The sequence below is a fragment of the Lampris incognitus genome, chromosome 8 (assembly GCF_029633865.1).
Source record: "Lampris incognitus isolate fLamInc1 chromosome 8, fLamInc1.hap2, whole genome shotgun sequence".
Classification (NCBI taxonomy): domain Eukaryota; kingdom Metazoa; phylum Chordata; class Actinopteri; order Lampriformes; family Lampridae; genus Lampris; species Lampris incognitus.
Window position 1 is genome coordinate 32,647,829 of NC_079218.1, and position 24,254 is coordinate 32,672,082.

At 43.2% G+C, this 24,254-nt stretch overlaps 1 protein-coding gene, 1 long non-coding RNA gene and 2 other non-coding genes across 4 annotated transcripts in view; 2 read left to right on the plus strand and 2 right to left on the minus strand.

Annotated features, from left to right (window-relative positions):
- Positions 1-22,370, minus strand: part of st6gal1 (ST6 beta-galactosamide alpha-2,6-sialyltranferase 1) — a 35,090-nt gene extending 12,720 nt beyond the window's left edge. The window contains exons 1-2 of the mRNA XM_056285236.1: positions 22,250-22,370; positions 21,793-21,940 (exon numbers count right to left, since the gene is read on the minus strand). Coding sequence (XP_056141211.1) covers positions 21,793-21,804 — 12 coding nt within the window. The 5' untranslated portion in view covers positions 21,805-21,940; positions 22,250-22,370. The remainder of the gene's footprint in view (positions 1-21,792; positions 21,941-22,249) is intronic.
- On the plus strand, positions 33-1,367 carry LOC130117088 (uncharacterized). Its single transcript, XR_008810618.1, has 4 exons — positions 33-82; positions 436-474; positions 630-757; positions 1,108-1,367. It is a non-coding gene; the product is annotated as an uncharacterized LOC130117088 (long non-coding RNA).
- Positions 22,371-23,194: 824 nt separating the features above from the next.
- On the minus strand, positions 23,195-23,266 carry trnae-cuc (transfer RNA glutamic acid (anticodon CUC)). Its single transcript has one exon. It is a non-coding gene; the product is annotated as a tRNA-Glu (tRNA).
- A 576-nt stretch (positions 23,267-23,842) lies between these two features.
- trnaw-cca (transfer RNA tryptophan (anticodon CCA)) lies at positions 23,843-23,914 on the plus strand. The gene has a single exon. It is a non-coding gene; the product is annotated as a tRNA-Trp (tRNA).
- The last annotated feature ends 340 nt before the right edge of the window (positions 23,915-24,254 follow it).

A 24,254-nucleotide genomic window follows, 5' to 3' on the forward strand; every position in this document is an offset into this window, starting at 1 on the left:
GGGGCTGAGCATTCCATGGGGCTGAGGGAAGACGACTCTTTGAACTAACGTTAGTTGACTGATGCCTGCCTGACTGAATTTGGTGAGCGTTTCAATCATTTCAATATTTCCTGATGTATAACGTTACTCAGGAGCTCTGCTGACATAGCCTAGTCCTACATGATTTCAGGTAGCTAATCTATCACTAGCTAGAGATTTAATAAAGAATCCACGTGTCATTGACGCATACGTTAGCTATATTCCACACAGACAGGTGGAGAGATTTGCGTCTTGTGGAAAATTGTTAGCTAGCTAGTTAGTAGGGTAACGTTAGCTGACATTGCTTACACTGTATACGCAGCAGACTAAGTTGTATAGCTAACGTTATCCCACAAAAAGAAACACGATGAACGTTAACTGTTGGCTAATTCTCAAAATCTCTAAAACCCATTTCAGGATGTGTGGACTGAGGAACTGGTGCGGTGGGAGGCTGAGGTAATGTTAACGCTAGCTAGCTAATGTTAGCTAGCTTTTTGTGTTCTAAGTTCGCTAACTCACATTGTAGAATCTGAGTCAACAAATTAGCTAACGTTACGTTAGCGAACGTTGACAATATCATAATTTCACTGTCCTATGTGTATGTGCCACAGGACAGGCTTATATCAAAGAACTGGACTGTAACCGTCGATTTATGAGTGGCGCAAGCCTGGGGGCTCTCTAGTGCCTGGCTGTTCCAGGATCACGCTAAAGCGCAGGCGAGCATAGCGAAATACATCGTGTAAGTTTACATTCACAGAATTATGTTGAGTAATGTTAGTCAGTGGAAGGGACGTAATGTTACTTATTAACCTACTATATTGTAACTGTAAATACCGGATACCTTTTAATCTGAAATCCAACTATGTATGTAGGCCTAACGTTGTGTGTAAAACAATTTTCAATTTTACTCTGTGGGTTAGGGTAACGTTAGGCCTATAGTCTAAGTTACTTATCTGAACTCGTTTACACATCTGATTTCAAGTGGACAGATATCTGTATAACATGTAATGTCAGATCCAAGTGTGAACAACCACCACTTATCAATTAAGCTAGAAGTTAACCCTACTAACGTTAACATTGTTTTTCCAGAATGAGTGTGTTAGGAGAGAAAGATGCTCTTGTAAAACAAGTGGACGCAGGCATCAAATGCAGCTGGAATTGGTCGTGGCTTAAACTAGAAGGGAAAATAAGAGTGAAAGAACAAGAGCTCTCATTCCATCTGTCAGATGTCTTCCGGAAGATCAATAAACAAGGATTCGCACGGTGCATTCTCTGCCAAAAAGATATAAACAACACCCATACACATGTTAGTATTCCTATCTTGTTTTGCCACTATTACCCTATATTAAAGCTGCGCTCTTGCGCATTTCATGAGAGAAGTTGTCAGTCTCGGTTCTTATATTGCATAATGTGAACATATACATACTGTCTTGTAATTATGCTTGATTTTTCTCTCAAAGTGCACCAGATTGATGCATTTAAATGTAAAATGTTTAAAATTTTCTTCCGTGGGAGCATGCCCCCGGACCCCCGTAGAGGGCCGTATCCTACTCACCTTTTTCACCCCTGACCCGTTTTCATGCCTGCAGATGAACATCCTGTTCAGGTTTATAATGTACAGTGCCTTGCAAAAGTATTCAACCCCCTTGACAGTCATTGCTAATTTCTGGATTATAAAAGATACTCACACTTCTGTTCCTGAATCCTATTATCAATATTATTTTTGTGAACCCATAAGCTCTAACAGTATGTTCCCAAAGCCAAAATAAGTTCTGTTTCGCTGACTTTTTATTAATAAATTAAAAACTAAAATATAGTGCTTGCATAAGTATTCAACCCCCACATATCAATACTTTGTAGAGTACCCATTCGCTGAATTAACAGCCTTGATTCTCTTGGGTATGTACAAGCTTTGCACATTATAGAATACCCTTTTGCTGAAGTAACAGCCATAATTCTCTTGGGTATGTACAAGCTTTGCACATTCTTCTGGAGTAATTTTTGCCCATTCTTCTTGGCAGAATTTGTACAGGTCTTGCAGGTTGTTGGCACCTCTGGACTGCGATTTTCAGTCTGTGCCACAGATTTTCATTGGGGTTGAGGTCCGGACTTTGACTTGGCCACTCCAAAACATTCACCTTTTTGTTGCTGAGCCATGCCATTGTTGCTTTAGCCTTGTGCTTAGGATCAGTGTCCTGCTGGAAGGTGAACCTCCTCCCAAGCTTCAGTTTTATGGCACACTGCAACAGGTTTTCTTCCAGTATTTCCCTGTATTTGGCTCCATCCATTCTTCCCTGAATTTTAACAAGGTTCCCAGTGCCCGCAGATGAAAAGCAACCCCACAGCATTATGCTGCCACCGCCATGCTTCACTGTAGGGAGGGAGTTTTTAGGCAGCCCAGTCTCACGGTAGTTCGTGAAATAATAGACATTTAATCTATTGCTTTGTGTACACGGACAAAAATTTTCCAATTTTTTTTCGTGACACTCAGCATGACTTTCAAACTCGCTGAGGATCATGGGTAGACTAACGTAGTCTTCCACTATTGAAACCGACCAAAACAAGCTTGACTTCTCAGAATCGAAGGAGAAATAATGAAAACGGATGAGCATAACATTAGCCTCTCATATTGTTTAGGTACCAAGGACACGTTCGTGTTTTTGTGTTGAGAAATGTTAAAGACGTCTTTAAAATCCACAGGTCGATATGCGACGGATCCTCTCTGGCCCTAACCCTAACCTATATGGCTTCTGCGCTCCTGAGTCCTGATTGACAGAAGAAGGGGAAAAAAACGTGGTGCAGCCACGAAACAGCCTTCCAACTGAAATACAGTTGTATTGCGTGCTGTTGCACAGCACATATCCATAGATTTATCATTTGTGACTATGACATGAAAAGATGTGATACTGGGTTGTTTTAGGGCATGAGCAGTGTTAGGTTTGCACCACACATAACGCTTTGAGTTTAAGCCAAAAAGCTCAATTTTTTTTTGTTTTTTGGATATGTTGGATATATGTGTTTTTGTAGTTTGGATATATGTGTTCTTGTAGTTTGGATATGCGCTTTTGTCCTTGTGTTGCACTGCTGTAGTCAACAATATTTCATTTCATTTCATTTCATGTATGCAAGTGCATGAAATGAAATGACAAATGTTCCTGATCTCATTCGTCTCATCTGACCACAAAACCTTTACCCACATCTGTTGTATACTCCTACTCCTACTTGAGTATAACTTCTAATAAAGAGGCAGGAGACGGAGGAGTATTTCATGTGGGCAGATGTAGTCTTGTGAGAACCCTGGGAAGCTGCATAACCATAACACACAAAGTACACAAGGGAAGCATGATGGTATCTGAGAAGGGACAAACTTAGATGGCCAATAAATAGCATACCACTCCTCCTTTACTTTTGATGTTCCCTTAACAAAAGCAAAACATTTCACTCTATACTATATACTTTCTTTAAAGTCTCTGTTTCAAATTAACTCTGTTACTATGTCACAGTCTCTATTGTTTGGTATTCTTCCCTATATAATTACTTTTAACAAATTAACGTGTTAATTACCAAAACTTGTTTTGACAATGTAGAACTTTTGCCTGAACTAGGGAAAGAGGGTAGACTACCTAATTTCCCAGACTGAACCCGGGGGACTATTATGCCCCAATGCTGTGGGTTAGTCTCTAGACTACAGTGTCAGTCTATCCGGAGGTCGTGTGTCTCTTCTGGGGTAAGTGTGACCTGTGGGTAAGTCAGTCCCTGTGTCTCTGAGTTGAGCCTGTATGGGTCCTGGTCTGGGCAAAGTGATGCCTGGCGTAGGCACCTCAGCATGCGTATGGGTGTCTGGAACTGTATCCATTCTAAACGCTGGCGTCTGGGGATCTTGTGGTGATGGAGGTGGTTCCAGGTAGGCCTCCAGCTCTGGATCAAAGGATAATGGCTGAGGTGAGTCATCACAGGAGCCAGAAGTGTGTAGTAATTGATCAATGTGTCTTCTCCAGATTAGATGACTACTGGTTTCTACTGTGTAAGACACTGGACCTGTTTTTGCTAAAACTGTCGCTGGTGTCCACTTTTCCCCCTTGGCATAGTTCTGGGCAAGAACGCTGTCATCAGCTGTGAAGCTCCGCAATCTTGCTTTCCCTCATCTCTCTACCTGAGCTCTCTGTTGACGGTGCACAACCTCTTGTCTTTTGTGGTCTCAAGAGGTCCAGACAAGTGCGGAGTTGTCTCTTGAGCAGAGCCATGGCAGGAGACAGCTTTGTGGTAGCATGAGTTGTGTTTTGATAAGACAACAGGAAAGCACTGAGGCGCCGGTTGAGGGACTGCATATCTTGACAGGACTTGAGAGCTTGCTTCATGGTCTGTACAAATCTTTCAGCGAGCCCATTTGTAGCTGGGTGATACAGCGCAGACTTGATGTGTTGGATTCTGTTCTGTTCCATGAATGTCTTGAACTCCTCAGACACTAGTTGTGGGCCGTTATCACTAACAAGCTGCTGTAGTAAACCAAAATGGCTGAAGATAGACCTTAGCTTTTCAATGGTTCTCTCTGAGGAAGTGATGACAACCTCAGGCCATTTGCTGTGAGCGTCAACCACCACTAAAAACATGTAGTTCTCCAGCGATCCAGCAAAGTCTATATGGACTCTTTGCCACGGTTCTTCAGGCCAGTCCCATTGGTGTAATGGAGCCACTGTGGGAGGTTTCTCAATTTCTGGCAGGCAGAACATGACTTTGCTTTCTCCTCTATAGCTGTGTCCAGGCTTGGCCACCAGAAATAGCTGCGTGTGATCTCTTTCATTCGCACCACACCACAGTGTCCAGAGTGGAGCTCATCAAGCACTTTCTCTCTTAGTGGTGGTAGAATGATGACACAATAGCCCCACAATAAGCATCCAGACTGGACTGAAAGCTCATTCCTTCTCACCAGGTAAGGCTTCAAACTCTGTGTCATCTCTCCTCTCCTTCCACAGGTGATGATGTCCATAACCTCAGACAGACTGGATAAGCGTGTGTGTGTTTTTTCACATGAGTCGAGGTCATTGGAGCAGCAGGCACTTCCTTGAAGTAGAAGATCTCGGCTTGTGTTGGTTCAGCGTGTGTGACAGGCAAAGGAAGCCTGGAGAGCCCATCTGTGTTCCCGTGCCAGTCTGCTTTCCTACACTTTATGTCATACTGGTGAGCGGACAATAAAGGAGCCCATCTCTGCATGCGACCGGCTGCCAGTGACAGTATGCCAGTGTGGGGACCAAAGATAGAGGTGAGTGGTCGATGGTCAGTCAGTAGCGTAAATTTCCTGCCAAAAATATATTGATGGAATTTACGCACTCCAAATATTATAGACAGTGCTTCACGCTCAATCTGTGCATACCTGCTTTCTGCCTGGCTCAAGGTCCTTGATGCGAAGGCAATTGGTCTCTCTTCCCCTTATGGTAAGATGTGTGACACTACTGCATCTACACTATACGGCGAGGCGTCCAAAGCCAACTGAACTGGTAGTTTGGGGTCGAAATGCATGAGGGCCTCTGATTCAGAGAGGGCCAGCTTGACTTTTCTGAAAGCTGCCTCACATTGTCTGTACACTTCCATATCTTGCTTTTGTTTAAAAGCTCATGCAGTGGCTTCAGCTTATTGGCTAGGTTAGGCACGAACTTTGCCTAGTATGTCAGCAGGCTGAGGAATGATCTCAGTTGACTCACATTCTTCGGGGACGGCGCATCCACAATAGCCTTCACCTTTGACGGTGCCTTGTGGGGTCCGTTACTGTCAATTACGTGGCCCAGATACTCAACAGAAGATCTGAAAAACTCATATTTATTCTTCCTTTCTCTCAGACCATAATCCTCCAGTCTTTGTAGTGTTGCATCCAGGTTCCCTAAGTGGGACTGCTCATCTGGACCTGTGATAAGGAGGTCATCCAGATAGCACTGGACCCCTGGTAGCCCACTCAGAATTTGGTCCATTGCTCTTTGGAACAATGCAGGAGCAGAAGTAATCTCAAAAGGGAGCCTAAGGTACCCGTACAGCCCTTTGTGTCTCACTATGGTCAACAGTTCCTGTGACTCTGGATCCACATGCATCTGCAGGTATGCCTGACATAAGTCTATCTTACTAAACTTCTGTCCTTCAGCCAAACCTGAAAAGAGGTCATCGTTCCTGTGATTCTGGATCCACACGCATCTGCAGATATGCCTGACACAAGTCTGTCTTACTAAACTTCTGTCCTTCAGCCAAACCTGAAAAGAGGTCATCGATGAGGGGTAAAGGATACTGTTCTGCAGTCAAGACAGGGTTCACAGTGACTTTAAAATTACCACAGATCCTTAGAGACCTGTCCTTTTTCATGACTGGCACAATTGGTGTAGCCCATTCACTTGTTCTCACTGGTTCCAATACTCCACTCTTCACTAATCTGTCTAATTCTGCCTCTGCCTTGGGTCTGATGATATACAGGGCATATCTAGCTTTTAGACACTTTGGTGTGCTTCCTAGACTGACTGTCAGCTTAACTGTAATGTCTTTCATGCTGCCGAGTTCTCCATCAAAAACCTTGGAGTGCTTCTCTAAAATCTCCTGTAGGGGGCCTGTGTCTCCATCATTAACCAGGAACACATCCTGCCAGTTCAGTCTGAGCTTTTCCAGCCACCTGTGGCCTAGCAGAGCTGGGCAGTTTCCTTTAATGATGTAGAGTGGAAGGATCATTTTCTGTTTGTTGTGGTCCACTGTCACGTCCACAACTCCTAACACTGGAACAGCCTCACCGTGTATGTCCTTAATCTCAACGTTGTCATTCATAGAGCAAGGTGCTGCAGCTTCTTCTTACAGACAGCTTCTGATACCATGGATACACGTGTACCGGTGTCTACTTGCATCCGCACTGCGTGGTTCTCCAACAGTGGTGTGACCCAGTATCCATCATCACTGTCCCTCATAGATACAACACACATTGTGTCATCGTCAGACTCACAGCTGCTCTGCTCATCCTGGTCATGCTCCATCTTATTCACGTTTTTCTTTTTGTTTCTGTGGAAGCCACTTTTCTTCTTTTCAATGTGTTGTTTGTGTGTTTGGGTCTTTTTTGTTTTACAGGCGCATTCAATATGGCCTTTCTTAGCACAGTGTCTGCAGTCCAAGTCTCTACACCAGCACTCTGATTTCTGGTGCCCTGTTTTACCACAATGGTAGCATGGCTTGCCAGCTGCTGCCTTGTTCTTGGACTCATAAGACAACTGATGCACATGTGTTGATACACTTAGTTGCTGTGCTTCATGAACAGCCATCTCCATTGACGTGCTTATCGTTATGGCCTTTTTCAGTATCAAATCAGCCTCAGAAAGTAGTCGTTTCTGGATGGACTCACAACGTAGGCCACACTCCAATCTGTCACGTATGGTGTCATTGAGCACACATCCAAATTCACAATGTTCAGATAACCGTTTCAGTGCAGCTACAAACTGTGAAACAGTTTGCCCCTCTTCCTGGTTCCTTTTATGGAATCTGAACCACTCCAAAATAATCAGGGGCTTAGGAGAGTAGTGATTTCCCAGTATTTGGACTATCTCATCATATGATTTGTCCCTTGGCTTCTCAGGTTGTACTAAACTGCGCAGTAGGTTGAATGGTTTTCCTCCCATAACACTCAAGAAGGTTGGCACTACAACCTCTCCTTTAATCTTGTTAGCAAGTATAAAATACTCAAACCTTTCAGTGTATGCGCTCCACTGCTCTGTGTTTTCTTCAGATGGTCCTGTTTCTAATCAGTACTGCCATTTTCATACAGTATCGGTTGTTTTCCACTGATTTTCCTTATCCTTATGCTTTTTTATGTTAATTTTCCTTTTTAGCCAGTCCACTTTGTTTATCTTTTTGTTGTTTCGTTTGACTTACAGCCCTTCTTTTCTCCTTTTTCTTTCCGTCTCCTTTCCACCGCTGAGATTTCTCCTCCTCACGCAGCAGCGCTGTCCTCTGTTGGAGTGCCGTCTTCTCTACTATATGGTAGCTAGCTTGCTAAGTTAGCCGCGACCTTGCTCTGTACATCTGCGAGAAAAACTTGTTTAAGTCGAACTTTCTGCCAAAAATAATAATCACAACGTGGGAATGTATTACCTCGTCGCCAGTTTTGTTGTATACTCCTACTTCTACTTGAGTATAACTTCTAATGAAGAGGCAGGAGACAGAGGAGTATTTCATGTGGGCAGATGTAGTCTTGTCAGATCCCCGGAATCTGCATAACCATAACACACAAGGTACGCAAGGGAAGCATGATGGTATCTGAGAAGGGACAAACTTAGATGGCCAATACTACATAACAACATCCTAATTTGGGTCTCTCTTGTGCATGATAGCAAACTCCAAGCGTGCTTTTCTATGCATAGTTTTGAGCAACGGCATCTTTCCTGCCACCCTCTTACAGGCCAGATTTATGGAGAGCCTGTGATATGGTTGACTCATGCACATTTACTCCAGTTTCAGCCACTGACCTCTGGAGCGCCTTCAAAGTGATTGCAGGATCATCTGTGGCTTTCCTCACCAACCCACAGCTTGCTCCGACACTTAGCTTTGAGGGACAGCCTGTCCTACAAAGCGTCTGGGTGGTGTGATACAGCTTCCACTTTCTGACAATGGATCCAACAGTGTTCCGTGGGACATCCAAACACTTGGATATTGTTTATACCCCTTTCTCGCCTTCTGCATTTTAATCACTTTGTCTCTTAATTCAGTATTATGCTCATTTGTCTTCATTTTCTGATGGCGTTCACGCCCGGCTAATGAACTTTACACAGAGTGTTTTTTTTATACCCATAAGCAAGACCATTACTTTAATATCTTACAGGTGCACACTAATTATGTCCAATTCTGTTATCCTGAGTTTGTTTTAGGAATAATTTGTCGTTTGTGTAAACTTGGAGCTTTCAGAGCACAAGGGGTTGAATACTTATGCAAGCACTATATTTTAGTTTTTAATTTATTAATAAAATGTCAGCAAAACATAACTTATTTTGGCTTTGGAAACATGCTGTTAGAGCTTATGGGTTCACAAAAATAATATTGATAATATTGTTCAGGAACAGATGTGTGAGTATCTTTTATAATCCAGAAACTAGTGATGACTGTCACGGGGGTTCAATACTTTTGCAAGGCATTGTAGTATTTCCCTATCAAGGCCCTCAGGCGATTCCTGTCCCAGTGTATCTGAGTGGGTGGAGTGTGGCACAAGCACTACTAAGGTTTCGGGCTCATTTCCCTGTGAAGCAAAGGCTATATAGCATGGTATCAACATGGCAAGGGTCCAGGGATTTTACTCCCACTGGAGCCAAATCTGCTCGAACAAAGTCTAACTTTAAGATTCTTATTAGATATGAATGGCATATACCGTATGTCTGTCTACACGTCCACCAAAGGCTACAATGTTATTTGTACCCTGAGCAGGACAGCAGAAATATAGTTAGGAGGAGATGGAACAATACATGTCAGAGTAAGGGTTCATGGGAATCGGGGGATTTAGAGGGTTTTAGACCGAGGTTTAATCTATTTTCCTGGTACGGTACAGCTTTGCTCTGTGGTTCTAATATCCTCAGTGTAGTTTTATTTCTGCATGTCTGACTTTTATTGCTGTTGTTTGCTGCCATGACAGCGGTCATGTGCTTTCCTTGCCCTCTAATCTGGTATCGACAACCAACCCTTCTTCCCTAGAAGACCTGGTGTCTGTTCTTAGCAACAACTGAGAGGTTGCTGATTATTTGCCTGGTTTATTTCTGCTTGCCACTGATGCAAAAGCTTTTTCAAGTCAGTTTTCTCAGTTGCAGATTCAGGGTGAAGTGGGGAGAAATGCAAAAAGGGGATGTTGTTTTTGAAATTACTGACCACAACTGCAGTGAGGTTTCACAGCGGGAAATCAGTCTTGCATGGAACATGTGCAACACAAACTGTGAAGTGAATTATAAATCACATACATACACGCACGCACAAGCACGCACACACACACACACACACACACACACACACACACACACACACACACACACACACACACACACACACACACACACACACAAATTTGTTTATCTATCCTCTTGGGACCAAAAAACTGTTAGTGTCAAAATCCTATTTTCCTAACAATGAAGCCAAAAATCAGCCCTTACTTCAACCCTTTCCCTAAACCTAAAACTAAACCCAATCACAATCCTAACCTGAACTGTAAACTGAACCAAACTCACCTAAATTAACCACTTTATGTCCACTTTTAATGTCTAACCTTACAGTAAGAATAGACCGACTAGGCCTAACCATTACCCGAATTGTAACTATAGACTCAAACCTATCCCCTAGCCCAGAAGTAACTTGGAATTGCCAAGTCAAAGTCCTGACCTTACTCTAACCGCAATGTTGTGGAAGGACCTGAAATGGGCCACTCACAGATATGAAATATTGGATCATTTTCCTCAATAAATAAATGACCAAGTATAATGTTTTTGTCTCATTTGTTTAATTGGGTTCTCTTTATCTACTTTTAGGACTTGTGTGAAAATCACTGTATATAGCCATCCATCCATTATCTGAACTGCTTATCCTGCTCTCAGGGTCGCAGGGATGCTGGTCAGCGCTTACTTCATATTGTATGTACATATAAAAAAACACATCACCCTCTCATCCTTTTTCGGGTGGTTTGTGTCTTCCTCAAGCTCGGGTCTTCTACCAGCAGCCTGGGAGTTTGAGGGTTCTGCACAGTATCTTAGCTGTTCCTAGGACCGCACTCTTCTGAACAGAGACCTCAGATGTTGTTCCTGGAATCTACTGCAGCCACTCTCCCAATTTGGGGGTCAGCCCTAGTGTTCCTATTACCACTGGGACTACTGTGGATTTGACCTTTCACATCCCATCTAGTTCTTCCTTCAGTCCTTGGTATTTCTCTACCTTCTCATGCTGTTTCTTCCTGATGTTGGCATTGCTCGGGATCGCGTCATCAATCACTACTGCTGTTTTCTGTTCCTTATCGACCACCACAATGTCTGGTTTGTTAGCCAGCACCTGCTTGTCAGTCTGGAACTTTAAGTCCCACAGGATCGTAGCTCTGACATTCTCAATCACCTTTGGCTGTGTCTACCATTTGGCCTTGGGGACTTCCAGTCTGTATTCAGTACAGATGTTCCTGTACGTAATCCCAGCTACTTGGTTATGCCTTTCAGTGTACGCTTTCCCAGCTAGCATTTTACACCCTTCTACTAAGTGCTGGACTGTCTCAGGGGCATCTTTGCACAGCTGCATCTTGGGTCTTGTCTGGTGTGGTAGACCTCTGCCTCAACTGATCTGGTGCTGAGTGCCTGTTCTTGTGCTGCTATAATCAGAGCCTCTGTGCTGTCTTTCAGTCCAGCCTTTCCTAGCCACTGGTAGGATTTCTCAATATCAGCCATGTCTTCCATCTGTCCATGGTACATCCCATGGAGGGGCCTAGTCTTCTTCCCTCTTTTTCCTCTCCACTCTGTCTCCTGCTACCTGAAGTACTCACTTAGAAGTTTGTCCTGGGGGGCCCTTTTTCTGATGTACTCGTGGATGTTCTGCCATTCTCAATCACCTTTGGCGGTGTCTACCATTTAGCCTTGGGGATTTCCAGTCTGTATTCAGTACAGATGTCCCTGTACATAATCTCAGCTACTTGGTTATGCCTTTCAGTGTATGCTTTCCCAGCTAGCATTTTACACCCTCCTACTAAGTGCTGGACTGTCTCAGGGGCATCTTTGCACAGCTGCATCTTGGGTCTTGTCTGGTGTGATAGACCTCTGCCTCAACTGATCTGAAGCTGAGTGCCTGTTCTTGTGCTGCTATGATCAGAGCCTCTGTGCTGTCCTTCAGTCCAGCCTTTCCTAGCCACTGGTAGGATTTCTCGATATCAGCCACGTCTTCTATCTGTCCATGGTATGTCCCATGGAGGGGGCTAGTTTTCTATGATACTTCCTCTTTTTCCTCTCCACTCTGTCTCCTGCTGCCTGAAGTACTCACTCAGAAGTTTGTCCTGGAGGGCCCTCTTTCTGATGTACTCGTGGATGTTCCTCGTTTCATCCTGGATAATGGCTCTTTGTGTGTTTGTGTGTGTGCACATATGTTGTGTTTGGACAGACTGGTGAGTAGCCCATGGTCTAAACAGAACTGTAGAGCCTGGGAAAACTCTCAACAAGCCGGTACTGTGAATTGTTGTTTGAAACCACCAAAAAGGGGAAAATAATTGAGGAAAGGATGATTCCAGGAAAGGGAAGATTGAACACAGTGCTAGGCTTGTGGATTTAGTACTTCCCAGGGGGAAATTATCCCTTGCCTCACTATTTACTGTGAGCCACTCACTAGTGCTGTCTTCACATAAGAAAAATTCAGTACTTTTTATTTTGGGATGACTGAATTCCGACGTTTGATCCTTAACTTTCATTAGCAAGAAAGACGAGCAAAACAGACCAATTTAAAACAAATGGCGGTATCAGGGATAAAAAAAATGGTTCTTTCAGAGGAACAGGAGAAGTATTTAGACATGTTTCCTCTGTAGAAGTGTTTTTGGGACAAATGGAAAAGACTAGAGTGACATTTTGGAGAAGTTGATCAGATTGAGACAAGGAAATTGTCTGGAGCAGAATTTGAGAAATAGGATGATACTACTCACATTGGTGTTTGACAGAACTCAGTTATTTTTAGAAGTACACTACCGTTCAAAAGTTTGGGATCACCCAAACAATTTCGTGTTTTCCATGAAAAGTCACACTTATTCACCACCATATGTTGTGAAATGAATAGAAAATAGAGTCAAGACATTGACAAGGTTAGAAATAATGATTTGTATTTGAAATAAGATTTTTTTTACATCAAACTTTGCTTTCGTCAAAGAATCCTCCATTTGCAGCAATTACAGCATTGCAGACCTTTGGCATTCTAGCTGTTAATTTGTTGAGGTAATCTGGAGAAATTGCACCCCACGCTTCCAGAAGCAGCTCCCACAAGTTGGATTGGTTGGATGGGCACTTCTTTGAGCAGATTGAGTTTCTGGAGCATCACATTTGTGGGGTCAATTAAACGCTCAAAATGGCCAGAAAAAGAGAACTTTCATCTGAAACTCGACAGTCTATTCTTGTTCTTAGAAATGAAGGCTATTCCATGCGAGAAATTGCTAAGAAATTGAAGATTTCCTACACCGGTGTGTACTACTCCCTTCAGAGGACAGCACAAACAGGCTCTAACAGGTACTATTTAATGAAGATGCCAGTTGGGGACCTGTGAGGCGTCTGTTTCTCAAACTAGAGACTCTAATGTACTTATCTTCTTGCTCAGTTGTGCAATGCGGCCTCCCACTTCTTTTTCTACTCTGGTTAGAGCCTGTTTGTGCTGTCCTCTGAAGGGAGTAGTACACACCGGTGTAGGAAATCTTCAATTTCTTAGCAATTTCTCGCATGGAATAGCCTTCATTTCTAAGAACAAGAATAGACTGTCGAGTTTCAGATGAAAGTTCTCTTTTTCTGGCCATTTTGAGCGTTTAATTGACCCCACAAATGTGATGCTCCAGAAACTCAATCTGCTCAAAGAAGTGCCCATCCAACCAATCCAACTTGTGGGAGCTGCTTCTGGAAGCGTGGGGTGCAATTTCTCCAGATTACCTCAACAAATTAACAGCTAGAATGCCAAAGGTCTGCAATGCTGTAATTGCTGCAAATGGAGGATTCTTTGACGAAAGCAAAGTTTGATGTAAAAAAAAATCTTATTTCAAATACAAATCATTATTTCTAACCTTGTCAATGTCTTGACTCTATTTTCTATTCATTTCACAACATATGGTGGTGAATAAGTGTGACTTTTCATGGAAAACACAAAATTGTTTGGGTGATCCCAAACTTTTGAACGGTAGGGTATGTGGGATAAAGATGAGGTTGTGTGTGTGTGTGTGTGTGTGTGTGTGTGTGTGTGTGTGTGTGTGTGTGTGTGATAAAATCTAACCGATTAAAATGATCCTGTAGACAAGACTGTTAAGACAAGTATTACCAAAGGCTGCCAGACATAAAACTTTATGGTTCATAATGGAGTGACTACATAGCAGAACTCTATCTAAGGATTTTAGCTCTGCAAAGATCATCAAAATATTATCTATGTTTCCATAGCATGATTGAAATAAATACAGCTAATTAAAACTAAAATGATCTTTTTCCTCATTTACACTATGTGTGGTGTTTAAATGACATTATAATAATCCGTACTGCTTATTATTTGGACAAAAAAACAAACAAACAAACGTAGGAATATGAGGGGAAGAGGAGAAGTTTATAATCTCAACATCCTGAACTTATTGGGTGTTGCCTCTGGTATTTTCGATTTGTTTCCCCAAGTAACCCTTTAATCTGTTGTGATTTTATTTTGGATGAAAAGAGCTTTTTTCTTCTGAAGGGCAAATAAACAGACTGCTGAATCACCTACTGTTTTGTCTACTCCCTCTAAATGAGTTCATATAGTAAAACAGTGAGCACACCTTATTCCTGCCTCATTGGAATTAGCTCCAACACTGTGATGCACTGAATTCAACATTCAAATTCTCCAGTTCAACACATCCATGCAATTGACAACCTTTCAAATTTACTCTCTAAGCATTTAGAAATTTAGAATGGGTGCAGCAGAATCAGAATCCATTTCATGGGCCAAGTGAGTTTGCATGTATATGGAAAATAACAGTGGGATACTCACATGGGTCACAAGCAGTTTAGGACTGCAAATATTACAATGAAAGGCTTCACATTGATTCAGAATAACTGTGGTCCATGTGAGCCATTTATGAAATGTTGCACCTTTGCCCTAGGTGATGTGTGTGTGTGTGTGTGTGTGTGTGTGTGTGTGTGTGTGTGTGTGTGTGTGTGTGTGTGTGTGTGTTTTTGTGTGCTACATGCATGACAGACTGAGGGGGAAGATACAGATGCAGACAGAGAGTGAAAGAGAGAGCTGCTTTCACCCTATACACAGATGTTAAATGGAACAGAAGCAGGCCAAAATTGATTGAATGCATCAGATTTGCATCTACACAGCTGCTGAGCCCCAGCCTTATAGCTCCCTTTGTTAGTGTACTCATGGCACAGGCATGTTGGTGCAGAGCAGAGAAGAGAACCTCTAAAATCAATGTTATCCTGCTGGGTTATTTATGTATACATGGAGCAGCTTGGAATAACCTTCTCCAGATCCAAACATGTCTAGTAGTCCACAGCCAACCAACCACATTTCACACTCTCTGACTTTGTTGACTGTGATTCCCAAAATTTTACAGACTTGGTATCATTTATTTCATTACCGACAACAGTTTTTGGAAACAGCACTGGTAATGCTTGGATATGCCACCTGCAGGCATTAGGTATATGTGTGGATATTTAACTACACGTCTCTTTTTACATCAAACCAAATGTTTAAATCACAGTTTGTCTTTAGCGATAGTGAGAGAAGAAACACTGCAGATTCTGTTTTCCTTGTTGGCATATCATTCAGTTAACCATCTCCATTTTTATACTTTGGTTTATGTATCTAACTACTGCTGCTGCAATGACGTATCTTGAGCATTTTCCCCTGGCATTTTAGTTATCTTTTGATACCCGTCCATAGCAAGCTCAGGCAATTGTGTGATGGAATATCCGCAAATTGCTGACTGATTTTGTCTAATGCACCTTAGAATACATTCAGTATGGCGTCCGGGTGGCTGAGCAGTCTACTCTGTTGCCTACCAACATGGGGATCGGCAGTTCGAATCCCCATGTTACCTCCGGCTTGGTCGGGCGTCCCTACAGACATAATTGGCCATGTTTGCAGGTGGCCATGTTTGCAGATGTGGGTATGTGTCCTGGTCGCTGCACTAGTTCCTCCTCTGGTTGGTCAGGGCGCCTGTTTGGAGGGGAGGGGGAACTGGAGGCAATAGCGTGGTCCTTTCATGCGCTACGCCCCCCTGGTGAAAGTCTTCACTGTCAGGTGAAAAGAAGCAGCTGGAGACTCCGCATATATTGGATGAGATCGGGATGGCTCGGAAGAGTGGGGTAATTGGCCAGATACAATTGGGGAGAAAAAAAAGAGAAAAAAACAACAAAAAACAAAAAGAATACATTCAGTATATACACTCACTGGCCACTTTATTAGGTACACCTTGCTAGTACCAGGTTGGACCCCCTTTTGTCTTCAGAACTGCCTTAATCCTTCGTGGCATAGATTCAACAAGGTACTGGAAACATTCCTCAGAGAGTTTGGTCCATATTGACATGATAGCATCACACAGTTGCTGCAGATTTGTCGGCTGCACATCCATGATGCGAATCTCCCGGTCCACCACATCCCAAAGGTGCTCTATTGGATTGAGATCTGGTGACTGCGGAGGCCATTTGAGTACAGTGAACTCATTGTCATGTTCAAGGAACCAGTCTGAGATGATTCAAGCTTTATGACATGGTGCGTTATCCTGCTGGAAGTAGCCATCAGAAGATGGGAACACTGTGGTCATAAAGGGATGGACATGGTCAGCAACAATACTCAGGTAGGCTGTGGCGTTGACACGATGCTCAATTGGTACTAAGGGGTCCAAAGTGTGCCAAGAAAATATCCCCCACACCATTACACCAGCACCACCAGCATGAACCATTGATACAAGGCAGGATGGATCCATGCTTTCATGTTGTTGATGCCAAATTCTGACCCTACCATCCGAATGTCGCAGCAGAAATCGAGACTCATCAGACCAGGCAACGTTTTTCCAATCTTCTATTGTCCAATTTTGGTGAGCCTGTGCGAATTGTAGCCTCAGTTTCCTGTTCTTAGCTGACAGGAGTGGCACCCGGTGTGGTCTTCTGCTGCTGTAGCCCATCTGCCTCAAGGTTTGACGTGTTGTGCGTTCAGAGATGCTCTTCTGCATACCTCGGTTGTAATGAGTGGTTATTTGAGTTACTGTTGCCTTTCTATCAGCTCGAACCAGTCTGACCATTCTCCTCTGACCTCCGGCATCAACAAGGCATTTTCGCCCACAGAACTGCCGCTCACTGGATATTTTCTCTTTTTCGGACCATTCTCTGTAAACCCTAGAGATGGTTGTGCGTGAAAATCCCAGTAGATCAGCAGTTTCTGAAATACTCAGACCAGCCCGTCTGGCACCAACAACCATGCCACATTCAAAGTCACTTAAATCACCTTTCTTCCCCATTCTGATGCTCGGTTTGAACTGCAGCAGATCGTCTTGACCATGTCTACATGAATAAATGCATTGAGTTTCTGCCATGTGATTGGCTGATTGGAAATTTGCGTTAACGAGCAGTTGGACAGGTGTGCCTAATAAAGTGGCCGGTGAGTGTACTTCCTGTAGCATGACTGGCCCAGGCATTAGTGACATGTGCTATCCTCTATGGATCTTTGTGGGGCCAATTTGAAGTTGATTTGGTATACATACATGTGACATTCAGGCACTTTTGCTACAAAATATATCACTTGTATTAGCCATTTATTCAGCAACCTCTAGCTGTTCTCCTTACCAATCTATGGCCCAGTCCTACATTTAGCATGAACAGTGTGTTGAATGCAAGATGAACTGAACCTTTACTCGGAAGCCACAAAACCTTTCAAATGGTTAAAGGCTTTCAAATGAATTGATTTTCTGCTCCTCTTTGCCATAATTAAATGTGAAACAACAATAACACAGTGCATTTAAAAATAAAGACATTAAGTGTTATGTAATTTCTTTATGCTAGGGGCTTATTTACTGCTGTCTGGTAACGTTATCCCCAATTAACCTTTTTTGGAAATTACTGTCTCACTGTAAGAGCTCCAGTTACAAGTTCCTCTGAAGAAGGAATTGTAGCACATATCATCTTTTTTTAAAACAGGGTCACTGTTAAATTTGAGAAAAAAATCATGTCCAGAAAACATTGACACATGCATAGTGAAAGTGTTGGCAGCAGTCTGTGCACTTGATCATTTTGCCATAGATAGGCCTTTTGCAGTACAGACGGGTCGCTCCTACCAGGTGACATGGAGGGGATCTGTGTCGGAGCCTTGCAGACTGACTACAGGCGTTCCACAGGGTTCGGTTCTGGGTCCTCTGCTTTTCTCCCTGTACACGACATCCCTGGGTTCTGTTATTCGCTCACATGGCTTCTCTTACCATTGTTATGCTGATGACACCCAGCTGATCTTGTCCTTTCCTCCCTCTGACACACAAGTAGAGACACGCATTGCTGCGCGCTTGACTGACATCTCGGAGTGGATGGCAACACACCACCTGAAGCTCAATCTGGTCAAGACAGAGCTGATGTTCCTCCCGGGGAAAGGTTGCCTGCACCAAGACCTGGCCATCACCATTGACAACATCGTGGTGACGCCAACTCGGACTGTGAGGAATCTGGGTATGATCCTGGATGACCAACTGTCATTTGCTGCAAACATTGCATCACTTGGTCGCTCCTGCAGATTTCTCCTCTATAACGTCAGGAGGATTCGCCCATTCCTCACCGACGAGACGGCAAAGGTGCTCATCCAGGCTCTAGTCATCTCCCGGCTGGACTACGGCAACTCCCTCCTTGCTGGCGTCCTGGCGTCGGCCGTCAGACCTCTGGAGCTTGTTCAGAAAGCTGCAGCTCGTCTGGTGTTCAACCGCCCTAAGTTCTCCCACACAACTCCCCTTCTCATGTCCCTACACTGGCTCCCAGTAGCTGCTCGCATCCAGTTTAAGACTCTGGTGCTAGCCTACAGGGCAGTGAAAGGAACAGCTCCTTCCTATCTCCAGGCCATGGTCAAGCCCCACACCCCCGCCCGACCACTTCGCTCTGCTGCCTCGGGAAGCCTGGTTGCCCCGTCGCTCAGAGGCCCTTGCTGCCGATCGACCCGATCACGGCTCTTTTCTGTTCTGGCCCCACAGTGGTGGAATGAACTCCCCACTGATGTCAGGACAGCGGAGTCGCTTGCCCATCTTTCGGCGCAGGTTGAAAACTCACCTCTTTAAGAACTACTACCCTGTTACTTGTTCTTAGCACTTATTGTATTCACTCATTTCAACAACAAAAAAAAATCTCTTTCTTGCACTTTTACTTTAGCACTGGTTTTGCTCTTAGATGCTTGTTTAGATGCACTTATGACCTCTAATGACTAGTAGTTTTCCTGATTTCCTAAGTTAAATGCACTTATTTTAAGTCGCTTTGGATAAAAGCGTCAGCTAAATGACTGTAATGTAATGTAATGAAAGTGATCCGCTTTCAAAAGGTGCTGTCAGGTATGCTGTCATTCTGTTTTTCTGTGCTCCAGAACTAGACATGTTCAGTATTCAAACAGCAACCCACAGGGTGCTGATAGCAGATGCCTCTGATAGTAGGCCCAGCTTGTGTATCATGTAATGTACTGTAATTAATTGTGCGACAGAAACACTCACATTTGCAGCATCTCCAAGTTAAAGGCCTCCATGAACTACGCTGACTCCCTAACCCTTGTAATTTACCTTTAACTAGACAGCTAATATTAACCCTTCCCTTTACATTAAGCAACAATTTAAATGAGCCCCTTTTAAAATTTTACACCAGCCCAAAAATTGATCGCTTATAGTGAAGTGAAACTGGGCCTCACAAGTACAGCGAAGTGTGTGAGGTTAGCACCTTAACCACGTGTCAAATCCTTGGGCCATATAGAGTTTTAAACAGATGGCACTGACACCTACTATCGACTTAAACATATCCTCCGTAATCCTTCACTCTCTGCCTTGCTTTCACAGTGCCTGTGCAAGTGTGTGTGTGTGTGTGTGTGTGTGTGTGTGTGTGTGTGTGTGTGTGTGTGTGTGTGTGTGTGTGTGTGTGTGTGTGTGTGTGTGTGTGTGTGTGTGTGTGTGTGTGTGTGTGGTAAGCTGGTTGTTAAGTGCAGTCCCGGGAGCACTCGGTGCCATGGGAAGCACCAGCTGTGCCGCAGGGAGTTATATAGTCATGTATGTGTCAGCAGCACCACTATGAGAGAGGGGGAAAGAGAGACAGGGGCAGAGACCCTCTCTATTTAGATGAGCGTGAGGCCTAGATCAAGACTATGAACTGCAAGAGTACCTCTCCACTATCAGAGGTGCTAAGCAGAGACAGATCTTTTCCAGAGGAAGGTTCATTGCACACAGTCTCGAGAAAGACACACAGACAAACATGGTTGCCGAGAGAGGAAAGAGCATATGAGAAAGGAAAAAAAGAGGGGAGAGCATGTCTGAATGACAGGTGAGATTGAGAATGAGCTGCACTTTTTCTTACATTGCAAAAAAACCTGCAAAGTACTATATATGTAAAATATACATGTATAAAGTCCATCAAAATTTTCCAAATTTCTCATTATTAAGAAAAGGAGAGAATCCAAATCTTCCTTTGGGAGATGTGCTGCTGGCCTAGATGCACAGTATGTGTTAGCCTTAACCTGAGGGAATAGTCTCGTTTCTACCACGAAATGTGTTATTCTGTCTTTACTGTATAGAGGATCGTGAAGTGGCAGATAGGAAACAAGGGGAGTGAGAGATGGTTGCGACATGCAACAAAGGTCACTGGAATCGAACTAGGGACGTTGTGGTTATGTGACGTGTGCCATTACTATTCAGTTAGTGGGGCACCCTATGAATTAGTAAATGAAATTTTTGGATTTTTTTCTTTTATTATTCTTTTATTTATTCTTTTTCTTTTATTTATTTTTTATTATTTTTATTTAATAAATAAAATATAATATTTTATGCATTATCATTTTATCATTACTGTACATTTATTTATTCTGTTGTTTGATTTCTTTTTTCTTTTTTTTGTCATGCCATTGAAGTAGCTTGTGTGGAATCAGTCATGAGACAGAAGGACTGTGAGAGAGAGAGAGACAGAGACAGAGACAGAGAGAGACAGAGTCCCGGAGAGAGGGAGAGAGACGTGCAGAAATAGAGAGAACTATTGAGAGAATTAGGGAGCTCTAGAAGAAGAACAAGGGATGAGAGAGAGCATGATAGAGACCATCAGCGGGAGGGAGATGAGAGAGAGAAACAGAATATGAAGGGGGGATGAGAGAAAGACAGAAAGGCACAGAGAGGGAGCGAGGCAGACAGACAGGAAGGAGGCCAGAAGAGAGAAAAGGATGGAGTGAGACAGAGGGAGAGCTAGACAATGAGAAAAAGACATTTAGAGATGGCTTTAGAATTGCTTTACAGACAGCAGTGTGACATTAGTGACCCAAACCAGGGTACTAAAATATTGTTAGAAAATGTAATTAATTGATTAAACGTTTTGGTTTAATGGTAATTAAACCAAAATACGTATCCAGGAAGTATAAGTGTATATATAATTTATTGTAATATTTAAAATTTCTTGGGGAGAAAAAATGTCCTTTCCTTCCATTCATTAGATAATATATAGTCACTGGTTCAACTTTGTGCTGTAAATAATTTTGCAAAAATAAGCGTCCCTTTTTTCCTATTGATAAATAATCATTCCCTATACGGCTTGAAGTTTCGAAATCTTGTCACAAAAATTTTAAATATGAAATTCTAATTTTAATATTGTTTCCGTAGGCCTGCTTTTGAAAGTCTTTCAAATCGCGTCTGAAATGTCCCCTATTGGTCCAAAGTGATATTCATGCTGACATGAATCTAGTCAGCCCATGAACTATTTAAAGTATTTCCACTAATATATCATGCAGCCTTTTCTGATAGAATATGCATGCTTCGGATGGGAGAGAGGTAACCGTGGGTTTTCTGCACAGCAAAATCCTTTGACATATCTGGTACCAACATGTGTCCAATGCCGTGGACCTTACCTTATAGCCCATCTCTCCTCCTGGTGGTGTTGCTTTAGTGACTGACTTGTATCCTCTGGTCCATCTTCATCCCCTCTCCTAGAATCACACACGGCCAGCTTGCAGTTAGGCACCTCAGAGCACCACTCTCATCCTCACTGTGCCCACACTAAGATCACCAACGATAGACCGATGGTTATCGACAGACAGACCGACAGTCAAACAGACAGACCGACAGACATAGATAGATAGATAGATGGATGGATGGATGGATGGATGGATGGATGGATGGATGGATAGATAGATAGATAGATAGATAGATAGATAGATAGATAGATAGATAGATAGATAGATAGATAGATAGATAGATAGATAGATAGATAGATAGATAGATAGATAGATAGATAGATAGATAGATAGATAGATAGATAGATGAGGAAAATGTAACGTCGTCGATGCTGCTATCAAATTAACTGACCGGTGCAAGTGATGCCTCTCCGCCACAAAAGAAACGCTGTGCGCACCGTAGGAAAACGACAAACCACTGATGCTACGGCACCGCATAAACTGCTACGGCCCGACATCCATGGCAATCTCGGTTTGAATGGGCGCCCGAACTGCTACCGGCATCGGCGGCATTGCGGCCAAGGTCTAAAGGTAGACGGAGCTGTGGAAGAGACGGGCGGCTGTGAGGCGAAGCCCTGAACGCTGCTCGCATCAACTGCTGCTCCCCCGCCGCCCCCCCCCAACACCACCACCACCACCGTGAGCTATCGGCCTCGACTGAGCCAAGACACGCAACGCAATCCCCGTCACTGCAGAGGGGGCGACTAGAAGAAGGGTAAAGAAAGAGCGCAGAGGGGGAGGAGACGAAATATATTTTTCTCCAATATAAATACCTCTTCTCCGTCCATTAGACTCGATTATGTCATTATAATACTTTTATGGGGTTTTTATACCTCTGTAGCTCATTTATTTATTATTGTTGTTAATTTGTTATCATTATTATTATCATTATTACTATTACTGTCATTGTTATTATTATTATGACAACGTGGGCTATATGTATTCTTGTGAATGAGGACTGGAGTAAGAATAGCTGTTTTTAACCTATTTACCCTGGCAAGCACGAATTAGGATATTAATTGACAAGAAGTTATCATTTTCTGTTTTTTGTAAGACTGATAGGTGTCACATCGTCAGAACTAAACTAAACGTAGCCCCCGACCATTATGGGAATTGGCGTTCTTCACTGTGATAAACGCTTTTTCGCAGTAACATTGCAAATGCTGCCCTAGCTTCTGTTACAAATGCTCCCTTTTTCGCCATACCCCTTTTTCTTTGTACCTGGTTAAAAACAAACAAAAAACAAAGCGTTAACGGGAAGTTTTCCTGTTGCCCCAACTAAAACACAAAACCCTTGTTCCCTGACCGGGAATCGAACCCGGGCCGCGGCGGTGAGAGCGCCGAATCCTAACCACTAGACCACCAGGGAGTAATGATAGCGTTGAATGAACATGTCAATTTATACTCTATACCTCATCATACAAAAAATTAATGCCAAATACTCCAATGTAAAAACGTGACAGCGCCAAGAGATACGTCTCAATCGATTATTTAGAATATTCTTTGGAAGTGTAAACTATTCTTTGGAAGCTGCGGACATTACCTTCAAGGAGGGAAAAACTCAACAACCTGTGTTGTGGGACAACACGCATCGGGATTTCGCCTGGATCTTGCTTGTCCCTCTCTGTGTTCACGGGGGATCCAACTGTTCAAGTTCACTCACGCCAGTGCATTGGCATGAATTAGAGATGCTAAATTCCCCGTACATGTGACAGCGTTAGTGTTTCTTTGAGGAACCCGTCGGGAACTACCCAGGTTGTCTTCCTGCCTGCTGACCAATACATACTGGGAGTAGCCTCCGACTGTCCGGTGACCCTGGATTAAATAAAGTGAGTAGCGACCACAACAGGTAGATGGACCGTACTAATCAGTGAAATCCAATCTCTGTAAGTTTGGGCTGGCGCTATGTTTCTTTTTAAACAAAGCTTGACAAGGCCTTCAGCAGGACCTCGTGGCGCAACGGTAGCGCGTCTGACTCCAGATCAGAAGGTTGCGTGTTCAAATCACGTCGGGGTCACATTTTCGTATCAACTACCCAAATTTTTGCGCATCGGTTGATGTTTTTTTGTTTTTGTTTTTTTGGCATGATTTCTCATCCAAGCCCCCGACCTATATTACTTTTTGGAATGGAACTCTTAGTTTCCCTTTCCCCTTTTTGTTTTATGTAGGTGGTACTTACTATCTTTATTTCCTGAAATTCCCTGTATAACCTAGATAGTATTTTAAGCCCTGGATCCATCCTATAGGCACTAACAAAAACTTTCAATAAATTATTTTCATATGCCTTTTGACTCTCTAACATAAAACCGTTAATGTGATGACGTATCTGAAGACATTATAAACGTCACCATTATTTA